General features: G+C 52.7%; 1 protein-coding gene and 1 long non-coding RNA gene across 2 annotated transcripts; both read right to left on the bottom strand.

Moving 5' to 3' along the window:
- Window positions 1-1,075: 1,075 nt before the first annotated feature.
- Window positions 1,076-16,722, bottom strand: LOC131577968 (uncharacterized). Its single transcript, XR_009277337.1, has 3 exons — window positions 16,504-16,722; window positions 2,151-2,237; window positions 1,076-1,458 (listed from the first exon to the last, which is right to left on the bottom strand). It is a non-coding gene; the product is annotated as an uncharacterized LOC131577968 (long non-coding RNA).
- SIX2 (SIX homeobox 2) lies at window positions 10,358-15,087 on the bottom strand. Its single transcript, XM_058836259.1, has 2 exons — window positions 14,126-15,087; window positions 10,358-11,554 (listed from the first exon to the last, which is right to left on the bottom strand). The coding sequence occupies exons 1-2, from the start codon at window positions 14,683-14,685 to the stop codon at window positions 11,251-11,253; spliced, it is 864 nt and encodes a 287-aa protein (XP_058692242.1). The 5' UTR covers window positions 14,686-15,087; the 3' UTR covers window positions 10,358-11,250.
- Window positions 16,723-17,843: the final 1,121 nt, after the last annotated feature.

Raw genomic sequence — 17,843 nt, 5'->3', positions numbered from 1 at the left:
AGTGATGGTAAGCTGGAAATTAAGCAAGGGGCTCACCTTTCCCCCCTGCTGAAGTTGGCTGAGCAGAGAGAGATAGGTATGGCAGATACGAACATGCACCAGATGCTGGGAGACACCTGGGGCCAGCCAGGCTGCAGGAGGGGCCCATCATCCTCCAGTAGTGCCTGCCCCTGCCCGGTGCTGGATGCATTGTTGTCCTTGGAGAATCTGGTAGTAGATGACTTCATCAAAGTCAGCTGTTTTCATTACCAGAATCTACCCAAACAGCTTGGTCTTCCAAAGAGACTGCATCCAAAGAGACCCTGACTCGTTCCTTTAGTCAGTGGTGAGTAGCAAGGGGGGAATGAGTTTGCTATAACTTGCAGAGGGCATTAAAGCCATTCATACTCACATAAAACCACTTATCCTGGGGCATATTCGTTGAAGGGAGTTTGGGGAGATTGCAGAGTGAAGAAAGTAGGGGAGTTAATACCAGAAATTAAGACTGGGGAGGGTGGGTCTTTCTTTTCATGTCATCATGTCTGGTGCTGTTACAGTGACGCCCTGCATTTCCTTATGCATTTGCTGGAGGATTAAGGGGAAGACAGGTCAGAGGGCAAACAGTGACAAAAATAATGGGTTTGTTTAAGAGTGGTAACACCTAGAGCAAGTCCCAAACTGGAGGTGAGTACCTGCGGGGAGGGCTGGGGGGGCGGAGAGGAGGTGGCTCTCCCCCTGGGGTAGGGAGCTGGATCATTTCATTTTTGCCAAAGAATTTCTTCATTTAGGACCCTAGAATATGGGGGTGGAAAAGCCTTCGAGATGCAGTTATCTAAGCAAAGTCAATGTGCATTTCTCCGAGAGAGAATTAATCACTTCTGAAATTGACTCATGCTATGGGCTTGATCCAAAGTCCATGGAAAAACTCTGACTGACTTCACAGCTCCTTGGGGTGTAGGTGGGAACTTTGCCACTGTCTTCAAAAAAGAACGGGGCCAGGCTTTAGCCCTTGGCTAAAAAACAAATCAAGGAAAAGACACAAATCCTTTTCAAATACTTTATAAATAATTTATTATTTGAATTTCTGTAGCTATACTGTTATTAATAACATTAAACACCCATGTATCTGTGTTTTAAAGCATATTGTACCAATAGAAATTGTACACATATCCGCTTACATGTTTGTTGGACACAAGTCACTTAATAGAAAAAGTAGTCATAAAGATTGAAAGTAACATGTTAAATAGCACCTTTGAGTCCTTTAGTATCAACTGTCTTCTGGTTAGTGCAAATCACCACTTTTCAGAATAGCTGTTTTATTTAATTTTTCTGACAGAAAAGACTGGGTGACAGTAGCTATGATTCCAGTAGACCAGGCAGGTGGGGATTTTTTTAAAAAGCTTATACTAATAAATTGAAGACAATACGAAGAGTATTAATGGGAAATATAAAATATCCATTTGTTGAAGTCCGTATCACCTGCAGAAAAAGAAAATAGAATTTTAACAAGCTCTCTATGTAAAAACCTTGTAAGACATTTAAATGGTTGAAAAGTTTCGGAGAAGTCTTTTGAAATGAAGTAGTGGTTTTAAATTTAGATTTAGATTAATATGCAGTGCATACACACAGTAAGATTTTTAGAAAGAGGCTATGACTGTGTTCACGATTAAGCGAGCAAAGAAAAAATAGATTGAGATTTGCAACACTTTCTGAGATTTTTTTCCTATGTCCCGTTTCTTTAATTTCTTTTAGATTTTCCATATCTAAAAATAGGTGACATCAAACTAAACTGTTTTTGACCCGAGCTGCCCTTGTCACCAAAACTGTCCTCGGAAAGTACTGACTTTCACCGGCTCCACACACATCTCGGGATGATTTGAGCATGTGGATTGCGTTCAAGAATGCCCTGTAAATATAAACAACTATTACTACTGGACTACATTTAATGACAAAAATGTGCTAATGCCGCGCTGACGACATTCGCCTTTGAATTACATTCCTTATAAGGGCGATGCTGCTCGTCCCGGCCGGGCGAGCTGCGGGGCGGCCCATGCCGCACTCCCTCACCACCCTCTCATCTTTGTCGCAGTAAAATAACCTAAAGCAAAGGTGTGTGCTCCCACCCTCAGAGGGTCCCCCCTGCAGGGGTGTCCCCCTGTAGGGACGCTCACCCACGGTGCCTCACGGTCGGTAATGTGAAACACCGGAAAACGGGAGAGCGAACCCACCTCTCGCCCTAGAACTCTTGCTCCTCCGATCTGCGAAGAAATAATAAAATGTTTTTGGAAAATAACAACGATAACGATAACAACAACAACAACAACAACTAATATAATAATAATAATAATAATAATAATAATAATAATAATAATAATAATAATAATAATAATAATAATAATAGAAACCCCCGCCCCCTCGCCGCTGCAGGACCGAGAAGGGCGGCTCGGGCAGCGCCCACGGGTGTGCTGCCGCCTCGGTCCTGCCCTTGCCTCGGCCAGCTCGCAGGGCAGAGCGAGGTGCGGGATGGTCTTCCCGGGGGGTTTTGGGGTCAGAAGCCGTGGTCTCGCTTGATAGCCCCCACTCAGAGGCCCGAGAGCGACACGGGGCCGCTGGTAAGGGCCCTCCAGTCCAGCTCCTGGGACCGCTGCAAGGGAGGCACCCGCCTACCGAGGAACTGCTTTTAATTAGGCGCGGTAATGACCTTCTCCTCGGCCAAGGGAGGCGAGTCAAGTGCTTTTGCACTCCTGGCCACCTCCTGACTTCAATGACGGCTTTGCCCTATCTGTTCTTAAAGTTGCGGCAACAGAAGGGTTAAGAAAGCCCCCGAAGCCCCGGTGGCCGGACGGGGCCCCGCCGCCTCCCCAGAGACCCCCGATGGTCCCACCGGCAGCGGACTGCGGCAGAGCGGGGACACGGGCGGGCCTCTGTGCCCCACGTCTTTCCCTGTCACCCCACACCGCTTCAGGGCGCCGATCCCTCTCTTTCTGTCTCTTACGCCACCCAAAATGACAGAGAGGGGCAACGGGTTTGTTCTTCAGTTTTCACATTTCGAGGCAAAATTCCACTTTTGCCGGCGTTAACAGTTCCTTTCCCCGCTTCTACGTCTTCTCTGAGGGAAAAAGAAAAATCCCGACGAGGCCCCAAGGCAGACGGGCGGGTTACGGCAAGGCGGCCGCCACGGCTCGGGGCTGACGGTGCCCTCAGGAGGAGCGCCGCGGTGCCCCCGCCGATGTCCCCCGGCCCAGACCCGCCTCTGGCCCGGGCACGGCCGTGTTCGCCCGGCCGCCGAGCGCCGGAGCTAGAGCTTGTCCCTGCTGCTTGTGCAGCGCACAATCTGTTTCGGAAGGTGCCCAGGGCTTGAGGAGCGAGTGGGGAACCCGCACCGAGGCGGGTTAAGCGGGAGCGCGGCTGCTGCCGGGACCTGCCCCCGCCAACACTAAACCGGCACGTGGAGCTTTGTCGGCTCCATTGGCCCCTCTGAGGGGGCATCTTTCGAGAACTGCAAAGAAAATACTGTCTTGCAGTCACTGTAATCCACGGTTTTCATTTACTATTATTCAATCAGGATTTATCTCTGTTTTTTTAGGAGGCTACTTTTCCAGGGCTGTTACTTGATACTGATCCATTAAATCATTCCAGCTGAGAGATTAAATGTATGATTTGCAACCAGCTGGATTTCTTAAATGGTGTCTTCGCCTCCCTTCAGAGTATGAGCAGACCCTGCGAGAAAACACTTTGCTTTGGCATGGAAGCTCGCACATTTGCCCGAAAATTACCACACGGAGTTCATTCAATGCCAACAGTATTCTCTTCCTTTCTCTTCACTGGATTAGATTTTCCCCAGCCATAAAATGACTCCAAAAGCGAGATACCATCGAAATGGCAGCACATGCCAAGCGAGTGGGCAGGCAGCAGGCTTAAGGCTTCCCTCGTTCTAACACCGCCGCCGTTCTCTGCGTCTCTCAGGGCTGCCCTGGCTCCAGCGAGCCCGTTCAAGCAGCGTCGGCCCCGGGGAGGGGGAGTCGGGGCGCCGCTGGCCGCTTACTGGGGGCTGGGATCCCGCCACCACGCAACCCTCGGGGCCGATCGCAGCGGCGTTCTGTGTCCTCGCAGGGTGGCGGGGGTCAAGGGCAGGCTGGTGAGACTACGGACCTCTGACAGAGGTCCCCGCTGTGCCCCAGCGGGGCGATGCGGAGGAAGGAATCACCCCTTCCCACCGACACTAGTCCAGGTAATAAATACACTTGATTTAGGGTAATTACGGGAGAGCGACTGGCCGCCCTCCACCTAAGGAGGTCCCTCACGGCATGTCGGAGACCGGCCACCAAATCTCAAATACACGATATGTGGAAAACACTGTCGCTATGGCTATGCCAGTCTCGCCCGGAAAAAAAAAAAAAAAAAAAAAAAAAAGAGAGAGAGAAAAAAAGAGAATACAAAAGGACCCTTCAAAGCTAAAAGGGATCTGAGGCTTTTCTCCGATCGAAACCACACCGTAGAGACACTATACCCTGGGGGATTTGCGGCACCTACGGGGGGAGAAAGCATTTTCTGGGTACGTTCGGGGAGACGGAACGGGATCCGCACACACGCGCCGCAGCAGCAGAGCCTCGTGTCAGTCAGCGACTCCTCTTCCCCCTGACCGCCTTGGTTTCTGATAAAAGCGCCAGTGAGGTGGGACCATCCACTAATTCGGGGAAGCAGAGAGGGGACATACCCCGGCACAAACCCCAGTCCCACGCCAGTCTCTCCACAGCTACCCCTGGGGCCCGCACCGCCCTGTTCCGCGCCACACTCGGCGCTGCAAACATGTCTCTGCCCCACGTCTGGTTTCATTTGGTTCAGGGAGGTTTCCTAAGCGTCCTGACTTTCTAGCTGTAGGTATTTTTGTTGGGAGCGCTCTCGACACGCTCTTAAGAACGATGTCCCAAGCGGTTCACAATTTTTCAATGTCCCCTCATTTCCCCAGCTCCAGCTGTGGACTCGCTCGCTGCGCGGTGCATTGCGCTGCGGATGCTCGCCCCGAGCATTGGGCTGGCGGGTAACCGAATATCTCACGGTAAGGAGAGAATCCCAGCCGTCCCTGGCCCCGCAGCAGCCGGGGAGCCCCGTTCACCGGCTCCAGGAGCCCCTGTGCCCAGGGAAGGCGGTGCCCTTGCCCCGCTCCCCCGGCTTTGGCGGTGGGCGGCGAAGCGGAGCGGGCCAGGAGAACAGGGCTGCAGGGCGCAGATCCCGCTCCTGCCCCGTACTTGCCCCCATGGTGGGGAACAGCCGGCACAGACGGCCCCGGCAGCCGCTTGGTTCCGCGGCATCGGGGGAAACGGACGAAGGGTCAGAGCGATGCCGCTCGGTTGTCGGGTCGGGCCTTCCTCGAGGATGTCACAACCTCAGTCTCTGGTAATGCCCCGTCACGCAGCTCTCCAGTGACAGAACGGGGACCATATTCAGGCACTTTGGATTAAACGCATGACACTGAACCAGAGGTGCTCAGTCACCTGCACCCCTCGCGGCAGGACTCCAGGTGTGCAGGACAGATGTCTCACCCACGGGTGACTGACTGGCCGTGCACCTTCGCCACGTCCTTGTGAAGGACAGCGTGTCCACCCGCTGCCGGGGAGGCCACTTCCCCCTCGGGGCACCTGCCGCCGGCGTTTCCGAAGCACCGGGCAAAAGCCGGGCCCCGCAGCGGAGAGAACAGATGCTCACCTTCCGGAGAAGGTGGGAAAGAAAGGGAAAAAAAGTGGGGAGTAGGATCAGATATCCCGTCAGAGCCTGCCCGCTCTGTGTTCAGCTCCGTAGGTAGGGTAGTCGGGGCTCGGGGTTCGGAACGATGAAACCTTTACCGCTAAAGTGCTCTCTGATCTAGTTCCCTGCTCTCTCTCTCGACCTCCAGCACGTCTACATCTCTTTGAAACGGCGCGGCTGGGAGTACCTCTGCCCAGACCCAAACTCCCGCACAACTAGAAATCGCTCTTCCAATATGATTTATTGGAATTTGTCCAACTTCGCAAAAAACTGTAGGCTTGATAAAGCCCCTTTTTAAAACTCTTCGCACACCCCGGGTTTTTTTCTTCCTCCCTGTTGCCAGTCAGTCTTGCCTGGGTTGACACCCAGACGAGCTCTTGACAGTCACTTTTCAGACTGAGATGTTCGTCTCACACTCATTAGCTCCAAATGCTACCTCGGTTTTCACGCTGCAGCCTATTTTTGGAGAGCAGGGCAGCGCAAATTAATATTTCTGCTGAAGGTAGCTTTCAACGGATTCTTTACAAAATCTATTCCCCCTTCCTCCCTCCCACCCCCTGGGTACACACGCACCATACCGAGGTTTGCATTTTTCATGGCGGGACAAGTAAGTCTATAAAAGGCATGTTTGTTTTTCCTGGCTGTTTCAAATATGTATTTCCTGGAGGACTTCGTATCTGATGGGGTCATCAGAAGCACATCTGCGATTTTCATCTTTCCAAGTGATTTTTCCTTTCCTACCTTTCCTTACATTTTACCTGTCTGTCCACCTTATTTTTCACTAAACTAGCCTCTCCGTCCCAGACTCTTGGTTAGGTCCCAATTTGTTTCGATGTGTCTGACTGGGTCTTCTTGGTTTTGTTTGTTTGTGTTTTGTTTTTGACGTTGCTTGATTGTTTGCTTTTGGGGGGGGGGGGGAGTGGGGGAGTTTTTAAAAGTAGGGTTTTCTTTCCTTCACAGCTTGGGCTGGAGATGGTCTGCCAGCCAGCTGCACACCGGGACTCCGCATAAAGGCGGATCTGATATTTAGAGCAGGAGATTGAGCGTTCTTACTCAAACCCGAAAAAGACCCAAAGTCACGCTAATAAACAACCCCCGCCTCCCGTTTATTTTAATAGTAAGGAGATGGACCTCCTGAGAAAGGAGGCGCCTCCTCGGTGCATGGAGGGGAAGCTTTGAGCACCGCTCCCCGCAGCAAAATAGGAATAAGGTTATCCCGCAGCCCAGCTCCGAGGTTTATGTATTTTTTCCAAATCCCAGAGCTACTCTCCTTCAGACAAAACCCTCACCTTTTCCTTGTGTACTGAAGCACTGAAAGTTCCCTTCAGTATATTTTTCTTGGCTGCCTGAGCCTCAGCGTTTTGATTCACTAAGCAGAAGTTAAAGAACTCTGCAGTAAGGGCCAGTGCCCAGTGTTTTCATCGCCACCCCCCTACATTATTTGTCATGCTCAAGTGAGGGTTTGTTCAAGGCAAAAGCCTGCTCATACTGGGCTGCATTTGTTTCTCCTAAAGAAGGCAAAAGATTTTGTTTCCGGGTCTGGTAACAGGAGCCCCAGTGCCTTACACAAACATCGCTGGGCAGGCAAGGGCACTCCCAAGGCTTTTCGTTCCGGGGCTGCAGCAGGCCCCCTCAAACACACTGAGATGTTGGTTAGGCCCAGAGTGCTGCACCAGGTCTGGGGAGAAGAGGCAAAGGAGCTTTCTCCGGGGTAGCTCACAAAAATATGCCAAGCGGTCCCGTGTAGATGATGTCGAGTGTCTCCAAAATAGCTTATATTATCCAAAGGAAAATGCAGCCACCCAGCCTTGTAGATGAGGATCCTGATTACCCCCAAGAGCCTGGAAGGGCTCGCAGATGGAACGTCTTCAACCAGCAAGCTCTGGCATACGGTCTCCTGTTCACAGGAAAGGCTCTTCCTCCTATAGACTCGCTACCTGTCCCCAGAAAAGTGCTGGGAATTGTGCCACATCTCCAGTAGCCTGTCGGGATGCTCTCTCATCGCATCCATCGCATCAACCCAAGCAGAGTGACGAATTACACCTTGTCAGGAAGGACAGAACTGTTTTCTATTTCAAATTAGCTATTTCTCTCATGGCTGTCTTTGTCACATGTCTGTGAACGCTCATACAATAAAATACAGCAGAAAAAAACCTCTGCCCTAGTACACGTGAATATTCAGCACCCTGTTATCTAAAGGAATTACTCCATTTACATTTTGGGAGCTACAAGTGCTGAATACATTGTGTAATTTGGTAAGATTTTATTTTGAAGTCAAACACTGCATACGTACATATTACATATACACATACACACACACACACATATATATATATGTATATATATATACATGGGTGTGTATGTATACGTAGGTATGTGTGTGTGCATGCATATATGAGACAGACAGAAAGTGCGGTTCTTCCCAAATTGTCTAAGCTATAGGGGATGTGCTGTGCAGTTTGCCCGCCATGTCCTGGCCTCAGTCCGAGGGAAGCCAGGAATAAAACCTGCCGGAACAGAACCGTCTTTTTATTTATGCCCCCAAACCGATGCGGGTACCCCAGGAACAACCAACCCTGAGATATGTCCCATGTAACCTAATGCTAGTGAATCGTAACTAATCTGTTTAAAACCAAGGATTAGTCACATCAGTTTCGGCGTATTCCTCTATCGGGAAATATTTTTTGTGCGTGGAAAATGGGAAGGATTTGGTCTAATTTACCAAACATCAGTACTAGGGCAAGTACAGTCTGATAAAATGAGTTTTAACATGTTCGGGGTTTCAGGTTGCATTACACACATCCCATCTTTGAGCTGTGTGCGTCCTTAATGCCAGATTGACCTGCAGAATTTTTTCTCACTGTATGATTTCTGTTTCTAACCATCTTTAAGTGGCTTCAGCCACTTGCCCTCTCTTAATTCATCCATATATAAGTGATCCTCACTGAAATGTACGTGTTTTCATAGATCCCATTCTCTCAAAGGGCCTTTTTCACCCTGTCAGCTCTTCATTTACTTCTCCCGGTCGAATTCTGCCTCCTCTGTGCAATATGACCTTTTATTAATCACATAAACCCCATCCTGTTTTCATGCTGCCTCTTTAAATATTCTCCATCTTGACTTTACTCTTTCTCATTTTTTTCTTTCTCTAGCGGGCAAAGCCTAAAGGCTTTATTTCGGTTTTGAGGCCATGTTTTATTAACCCAGATATTCTGTTTTCTTCCCCAAACTCATTTCTATCTACAAAAATACAAAATAATTAACTAGCCAGTTAATTAACTCTTTTCCATATTACACCACTGTGTGTGTTATTTTACGGGGAGCAGAGATCTTCTGTAGCTCTAGGTAGCAGTGGTTCATCTACTTGCAAAATGTTTATTTTAAAATAATTAAATTTCATAGCTAAAATTATTAGATGGCTCTAAACGGAAATAATAGGATCTTCTATTTAGACCCTAGTGCACCTAAGGCCACACTGGTATGCTCCCACGGCACAGACATCAGCCACATCATCTCTGCTGATGAAAAAAATCACCCCAAACCACAGAAGCGGGGGAAACATAAACCCGAATACATCACATTGTCTCCCATAAAATATTGCATCCCGCTGCACCCCAGCATAACGAGAAAACTGGATTTATAACCGCAGCTAAGGGAGAGCTTTTTTCCGTAGACTGAACCCCGCCATTACCGACATCCATACCTTCCCTTCTACAGACTTTTAGCGGGACCTCAGAGAAATGTGCTTTTAGCGGACACCCGCAAACGCGGAGAGGCGCTAATCCAGACCCAGATTACATCAAATTAGGACACTGCCCACACAATACTCCCACTGATTGAAATTTCAGCCAGCATCTGAAACCCGGACATGATCTTTGCTGATCTACACATATTTCTATGCCGCTTGAAGTCATATCGTTTTCTCGATTTATTTTTCACAAGAAAATAATTCTAAAGAAGATTTTAGAAGTCCAGAAATGAAGTATGAAACCGCTTGCGAGTTCTGAGAACATTTTAAGCACTTAACACGTTCGCCTTCTAGCAAAGACGGACACCAAAGGTGCAAGAGTCCTGAGCTCTTTTAATGGGGCAGACTGGCACGCAACCGGCCTGTCTCTTTTGCCACCCGGTGCTTATAGAAAAGGAAATTAAAAAGAAAGAAAGGAATAAAAAGGAGTGGAATAAAGAAATCTCTTTCCCAGCATCCCGCAGGCGCAAGAAAGGCGTTTGCAGCACAGCGGTGCTGGACTCTCGGGTTGAGGTGGGGGGGAGAGCGGGAGGCTTTTTGCCGTGGCAGGACAACGGGGCAGAAAAGCGCTCAGCCTGTTCGGCCGTTCCGTCGGGGAGCAGGTGGGCGACCTCTCCGCTTCCCTCAGGGCCCGCACGGCCCGTCCTTCCCCGTGCCCTTGGCTCTCCGCTCCCGCAGGACGACTCCAGCTGCCCCCGGCGCTCAGAGCTTCCCCGGACCGGGCCGGCGAGGGCCCCGACGTGTCGGGCCAAACGGGGCAGGGTGGCGGGGCTCTGACCGCTCGACACCGCCTTTCCCGGCGTCCCCACCAGGACTGCCCCTCTGCTCCGCTCAGGACTGAGCCCGAAAACACCCCGCGGGCGAGTGAAGCAGCCGTACTCCGAGTTAGATTTCTAAATTTTATTATAAAATAAAAGCAGAAATATTTTCCAAAGAATGTATTCACATAATATAAACAATAAACAAAACTAAGGTGAGCGACTTGCGGTTGATACTGTCGTTTAGGTCTAAACTTGAGCAGCAATTCCTGTTTTCTTTTTAAAGCCCGCTCCAGCCCGCATTGCACACCGAGGGAAAATCTACCTCTGCCTTCCTTCGTGCCGGAGCCGGGCCATCACTTCCTTTCCCACCCAGCAAATGGCGAAAGCACCACATGGACAAGGCCAAAGAAGCTGTCTCTCTGCATAGCATCAGCTACAAGAAGGTTACAGAGTCTGCCTAGAGCGCGTGTTGCTGCTATATCTTGACTACAACTTTTGTATTTTTAGTTGAAATTGTACATCGTGCATCTGCCACGGATACATAACTACAATAGAATAACGGGAGCGATGTGTAACTTTCAAACAGGCATGGCAAGAGCAGCCTTGCATTCCCCTTTCTTCCCCACCCCCCGAAAAAAAATAAAAATATTACAATGTGCCTCTTCCCACACAGACCGGCCCGATCGAGTGACACCACTGAGGGATTTGTGAAGTTAAGGCTGAAATTAGCTGCTGCACGGATCAGCCCTACAGCCTGCCGAGGAAAAATCACGGCTCCTGTCCGACAGTCCTTACTCGCCTTAAAACGCCTGTAAGCAACCCTTAAGGCTTTTCACAACATCAGCTACCCGCAGCGGAGTCCACTACCTTGCAAACCTGCAGCCAGCCTGATGCCAAAGGGCACAATACATCCATTAAGGTGTTTGTCATTGCTTTCCAAGTCCCTCGTAAGATTAAGGAAAAAAAAAAAATTGAGTAAAGGAGGTCTGGCGCGAAGGAGGGAGCGTGTACATGGTTTTAAGAGCCCAGATCGACCAAGTTAGATGACATGGGGTTGAGAATGGAGTCCTGCAAGCTGTGGTGGTGCATGGAATCGGCGCTGGGCACGGGGATGGCGCTGGGGCCCTGGGGGTGGCCCAGGCTGTGAAGGGGCTGCAGCCCGGGGTTGGAACTGAGCAGCAGCGCGGGGCTGGAGGAGGTGTGATCCGGGGTCCCTGACGGCGTCTTCTCGTCCTCTGAGCTCCCCAGAACTGTCTTATTCCCGTTCATTGACGCCGAGAGCGGATTGTGGCTGTTGGAGTTGGAATTCTCGTTGTTTTCCCTATAGGAAACACAAAAGAGGGAGGGAAATCACCATGTGGCCGTCGCTCCGGAGTGCGCACCGCGTGAGCGGGGGCGGCGGGGAGCCGGCTCCGGGGAGCAGCGAGCGGAGGGGAGTGCAGTAGGTTTAAAAACTCTGCCAACCTCCAAGGCCTCTTCATCTGGCACTTAGGTCTAAGGTCCGCTGAGCTTGTAAACAGTCTCCCACTAGCCCAGCGGAAAGCGTCACCTTGCCAAACCGTAATTTTCTGCATCCAAAGGGTTTGCACAGAGTGAGAAGGGGAAGGAAGGGAGGGAGGAAGACATTATTAAAAAATCCCAAAAAACAAGAGAAAAACAACAACAAAAAAAAAAACCCAAAAATTTACACTTTAAAACTGAAGAGATGTTCAACCATGATTTCTTCTGAACAGGCCAAAGCCCAGCCAGCTGCAGGCAGGCAGGACGGCTCCGTGCAGCAGAAAAGCCTCCCGGGCTCACATCAGGAGGGAAAGCCTTTTGCTCAAGTAACTGAACGTGTTTTATTTTCCCTCGCCCTGGGCTTCAAGCTCAAAACATAGACCAATATGGACGATAAGGAAAGCAAACAGAGTTAACCCGCTGCTTTCCCCGACCCTCTCGGGAAATGCTCCTCACGCTCGCCGCTGCTCCTCCTCCGTTCCCCCCTGGGGTGGCGGGGGCGCAGCCAGGATCGCCCTGCACGGCTCCGCGGCGGGGGCAGCCGGCACCACCGGTGCGCCTGCCGACAAAGGCTCGGAAAGGCAGGACGTAGTTTCGAAATTCATCACCGGGTAAATACCGAGAAATCACTGGAGGCGGGCCAAGCCCTTGCAAATATATCTATATATTTATATATCTGTATATGGGGGTTTTATTTCGGAAATGTGAATAGCAAGGAGGGGTCGAGGATGCCGTCCAGGCAAGGCTTACGCGGCCTCCATAGCCCTCGTAGAAATATTTTAGACGCTGTTCTCCCTGAAATACTCAAGGCAGTGCAAGCCTATTTAAAAGCTTCTGCGGAAGTTTTGTAACACGCTATCTGGCAGAGAGGCCCTATCCTGCAGGATTTGGTCGAGAGATGTTAAGCTATTGCACTGACGGGTTTTCCTCACTAAGGGCTGCAGGATGTGGCTGGAGACATTTAGTGCCAAAAAAATAAAAATAGACAAGAAAGCTCTGTTTGAACAGGTTTCCTTGAGTGAATGGCAATCCCATGAACAGTCTGTTTTCCAACGCCTGGAGTGTAATATTAGGTTGAGTGTATTTTTCAATGTCAAAAATATTATTTGTCTCTGGAGACCTTTAAAATTTGATTCCCCGGGAAAAAAAAAAGAAGGCATGGAATAAGTGTAACCTTCATTTCCTTTGGATATTTGAAGGCGAGTCCCTGCTATCATCAATAAAAAGGATCTCTGACAACTCGTAAAACCAACGCTTGCGAAGATTTGAAAGAAAATTAAAGTGCTAGCACAGTTTCGGGAAATTAATAGAACAAATGTGTGCCCCAATCTGCCGGGCTGCACAGCAGCGAGGCCGCGGCGCTGCCCATTTCCAAAACACGGTTAGGAGAAACCAAAGATAGAATTCTCCTCGGAGGCACGGATTTAAAGGATTCTGATCCGCTAATTAACTGCGCAGATCACACGATCCTACGATTGCCTGTACAAACCGGGCAATTCAGTGAGCTAGTGAACGCGGTAAGAGGACCCTTTTTGCTTCTACGAGCCATCTTCCTAAGGCACAGGGATTGCTGATGGAAAAATCATCCCAAATAGCCAGGATTGTAGGCATTAACCTCTTCCCGGCGATTAATGGTCCCTTCACTCCACTTAACGCGAAAAACACAGATGCAGAATCATATTCGGCCTAAGAACATACACCTATTGACATGCGCTCATAAGCACCTTGCTGGGTAGCGAGTAAGAACTGCAATGTCACGAGCGAGGCAAGAAGTTGCTCTACTCTGTCCTTTTCCAGGTTTCCTGCCGCACGCCAGGAGCCGAGGACGGAGGACATATTTGCTACCAACATTTAAACCCACGAGTAGCCGTCTGCCCCCCGGCTGCCCCTTTCTGCACCGGAGTAACCCTCAGGAACACGCTCTGAGCTGTGCGGGGCGCTGAGCCCTTGCCCTTGGGTCCCGCCGCCGCCGGCCACTCGCGACCGGCCGTGGACCCGCACGGGCACCCCCGGCCACGGCTCCTGGCTGGGCTCCACGCCGGGCTGCGGCGGGGAGGAGGCGGCAACGCTGCTTAACCAGGAGTCGCCTCAGGCCGTGCGAAGGGTCCCTGGCAGCAGGGGCTGCCCCGGGGCAGCCGCGCCAGCTGTGAGGACAGTGGGGAGTCGGCGGAGAACGGATCTCGGCCGCCACTCCCGGGGCTACTTTTGGTGGACAGACGCCTTCACCGAGCGCCCGGCTCGCTCGCCTCTGGTTCTCTGGGCGCCCCCGAGGCGGAGAGCCCGTCCCCTCCCGGCGGGCCTTCCGCAGCCGGGGCCGGGCAGACAGAGAGGCCCGGGGTGAGCACCGGGGTCGGGGAGCCGCGGGCGCCGGGGAAGCAGTGGGGAGCCGTACCTTTCCTTGGCCTCGGCGGCGCGGTCCCGCTGCCGGCGGTTCTTGAACCAGTTGCTGACCTGGGTGGTGGTGAGACCGGTGGCCTCGGCCAGCTCCCTCTTCTCGCGGGGGGACGGGTAGGGGTTGTGGGCGTACCACTCTCGGAGGACGCTGCGGCTCTTCTCCTTGAAGCAGTAGCTGGTCTCCTCGCCGTCCCAGATGGAGCGGGGCAGCGGGAACTTGCGGCGCACCCGGTACTTGCCCACCGCCCCTAGGGGTCGCCCCCGCAGCTTCTCCGCCTCGATGTAGTGCGCCTTCAGCCAGAGCTGCTGCAGCTTGGGGTGGTTGTGCGCTGAGAACTGGTGGCTCTCCAGGATCTTGTAGAGCTCGCGGAAGTTGCCCCGGTGGAAGGCCACCACCGCCTTGGCCTTCAGGACGCTCTCGTTCTTGTGGAGGTGCTCGCAGGCAGGGAGGGACCAGAGGAACCGCCCCAGCCGCTCGATGTTGCCGCCTTGCTGGAGCACCTCGCAGACGCAGGCCACTTGCTCTTGGGTGAAGCCAAAAGTCGGGAGCATCGACATGGTGAGCCGTGCCGCGCCGCGTTCCCTACGGCCGCATAGAGGGGAGCGGCGCGGGGCGGCGGGCAGCGCCCGGCATGCGGGGCCGGCCCCGGGGCGGCGGCGCCCGGCGGGGCCCGCTTGGGCGTCACGGCCGGGCGCGGGGGGCCGCGGCCATCGGCGGCGCCCGGCCCCGGGGCGGTCGCGGGAGCCGGGTGTAAAATGCGAAGAGCGACGAAAAAAGTCTCGAGAGCCCGAGCGCGGGCGGCTTTCCCCCCCGGCCTCCGCCTCGTTTTTGTAAGTCCAAGTTGCGAGAGTAACTTCGTGCCTCTTTTGTCTCCTATCTGCAGCGCTCGCAGCGGCCGCGGCTCTCACACCCCCACCCCCCTCGGCCGCCGGTTTGGGATCTCCCTGCTTTCCCCCCACCCCCCACCGCCAGATCCCATATAATATAGTGGTAAAGCCCTGCTCACTCGCTCCTCTCCGTCTCGGAGTTTTCCCCTCTTTCTTTCTCTCTCTCTCTCTTTTTTTTTTTTTTTTTTTTTTTTTTTTTTTTTTTAATAATATTATTCTAAGCTGGCATGAAAAGTGATTATCCGCGCTGTGATTGGTCCGGTTATCTGACCCGGGGACTGCCAGGAGAAGACAATAGTTTTAGTCAAATTATTTGCCATGGTGACGCTGTCAATCATGGGTAACCCGATCTGTTTTGAGGTGGCTCCCCGGCTGAGTTGACAGATTGCTCAGATCCACTCAGAGGCGGCCCTGCGAGCTGAGATATTAGCTAGCGAGGGAGAAATTTCCGTCGTGATTGACGCTGCAGGCGCCCGTCGGGGGAGAGGGGGAGTGCGCAGCCCGGGCCCCTGCTCCTCGCCGCAGGGCACTGCTGCGCGGCGGGACGGAGCCGCCGTCCCGGTCGGGCCCCACCGCCCCGTCTGGATCCCGCAGCCCCATCCCGGCCCCGCCGCTCCGCATAGCGGGCTCTGCCGTCCTTGGCACCCGCGGCTGCGGTGGGGAGAACAGCCCGTAACCGGCCCTTGCAGAAAAGTTTCTTTCTAAAAGCGCTCCCTTATAGACCCTCTCCCTAACGTCCAGTAATGACTGCTGGAGAATTTTATAAGGAAGGGGCCTCTCATGTACAATGGAGACCCTGTTCGCCACCTGGGATCCCATTACACGCTTCTCGTACCTGCCCGGGAGCGAGAAGAAGGCACGATGATATGGGGCTGGAGAGGGATTGCCTCTCCATGAATCTCCGGCCGAACCCCACCATGCTCCGGCGTGAAGGGTGCTGGCATTTATGATCACTGGATGCCGGACATTTATTTTCACTCAATTTCCAGAGCGTGTCGGGGTGTTTCATCCAGGAGAGAAACACTTGTAAAAGTGAGAAACATTTCGGTTGATTAAACGGACCTTTATCACCCATGCATGCCCTTTGCACACCGCGTTTTAAGTTTACAGACCCTGCGGGCAGGGACCCGCATCATTTCCAGTCCCTTGTATGCCTACACAAAGTGAAAGGCGAGGGAGAGAGGTTGTGCAAACTGCAAGGTCGAGGGAGAGAGTGCCATGAGCGGCTGAAGGGAGCCGCGGTGCCTCCTCGGGAGCGGCTCACGGGGTGGCGGCCAAGTTGGACCGCCGGGGCGGAGGCTGGCGCCGGAGATCGCCCAGGTGAGGGCACTCGGGAGGACACTCCCGGCCACAAACTCAGGCTAATTTCCATGGCCTGTTATGTTCCCCTTTTGCTGAGAAATAATAATTAATCCCACAAGCTCTTTCTACGGTATTTGCAGTCCTGACAGGAGAGATCTCTGCAATTGTGGGTTCCTGCCACGGTACCTTTTTAGCCTCCCCGGCGCGTCAGGGATTTAGCGAAGCCACAAGAGACCGGGCTGCGGCTCCTCGCCTCGCAGCCTGAGCCTCCGCGGCCGACGGCCCGAGCCTCCGTGTTGGCCCGGGCGGGCGCAGCGGCCGTCCCCGGGGGAAGGCGAGGCTGGGGCGGCGGCGCGCAGCCCGGTGGCTCCCGGCGGCGGCGGCTCCCGGCGAGGAGCGACGCCAGGGCTGCGACCGGGGGAAATGCGCGGGGGAGGGAGGCAGGAGGAAGAGGAGGAGGAAGAGGGCGGGGTAGGGGGCAGCGGATCAACCGTGTCCAGCTCCCAGCATGTCCGAACACCTTTGCATATCCGCGGCGTAAGCCCGTACTTTCTCGAGTGCACTCCGCTGGGGAAGCTGAGTTGTCCTCCTACCTGTCCGTCCGGCCTTTTCACGAGTGCTGCCATAAGAAAACAGTGGCAAGCGGGGGATTCCCGCCCTGGATCCTCCGGGGACGGAAAAGAAAGGATTCCTTTTCAGGTCGAGAAAGAGCAGCTCAAATTCGTTTAAAAAAAATTGGGCATGCTGGTGACGGGTCCCTCCGCATGATGCTCCGACCGTTCCTTTACAAAATGAGCTCTCGACTGTTTAGTGCCTCGATTCCATCCGATCTCTGCAGGATTTATGCTTGTTTGTAAACGAAAGCATCCCGATCCCAAGCTCTTCCTAGCCAGCCTAAGCGGCTGGATAGTTCACAGCCGCAGCTGTAGCGAGCAGTGACGGGACGGGACAACCGCGCCACTTCAAAGGCTGCCCTAGCAGAAAAGGCAACAAAACCAAAAATCTTCTCTCCCGTCCCCGACCTCTGCGCGCACACACCGTGTGCCTTCCGCTCCCTCCCGCAGTTGGGACCGTGGAAATAATGAAAAGCGCTAGCGAGGTCTGAGCTGTGTCTCCCGCGTCCCTGCTACCATGCTCGGTCGTCTCACGTTTATTAGGGATATACCTGACTCTTCTTCCCCTCTTTCTATCTCACAACCATAGTGGTTGAATCTGAACGGGAGCAGCTGTTAGCCCTAGCTGAAAAGGAGATGTCAAAACCTGTTGCATAGATTTAGACCTGAAAAGCACCCTAAAATGTGAGTACAGTTTACACTCCAGCTCCTCCGTAGACGCTTTCACTTTAGGCTGCCTTAGTAGCTCGCATGGAACGTAAGTTCATTTCCCAGGGAGCTGGGCAGAGGCAGGACTACCTCCTTCCCGGGCACCCTGTATCAGCTTGCGTCCTAGAGCAATCGTAAATTAGTGACATCTGGATCCAAATTCTGCATAACTGCTTTTATCTTTAGGGAAAGAGAAAAATTTTC

This window comes from Poecile atricapillus, chromosome 3, assembly GCF_030490865.1.
Source record: "Poecile atricapillus isolate bPoeAtr1 chromosome 3, bPoeAtr1.hap1, whole genome shotgun sequence".
Taxonomy (NCBI): Eukaryota; Metazoa; Chordata; class Aves; order Passeriformes; family Paridae; genus Poecile; species Poecile atricapillus.
Note: the sequence above shows the minus strand (reverse complement) of the source record. Positions and strands in the feature narration are given on the sequence as shown.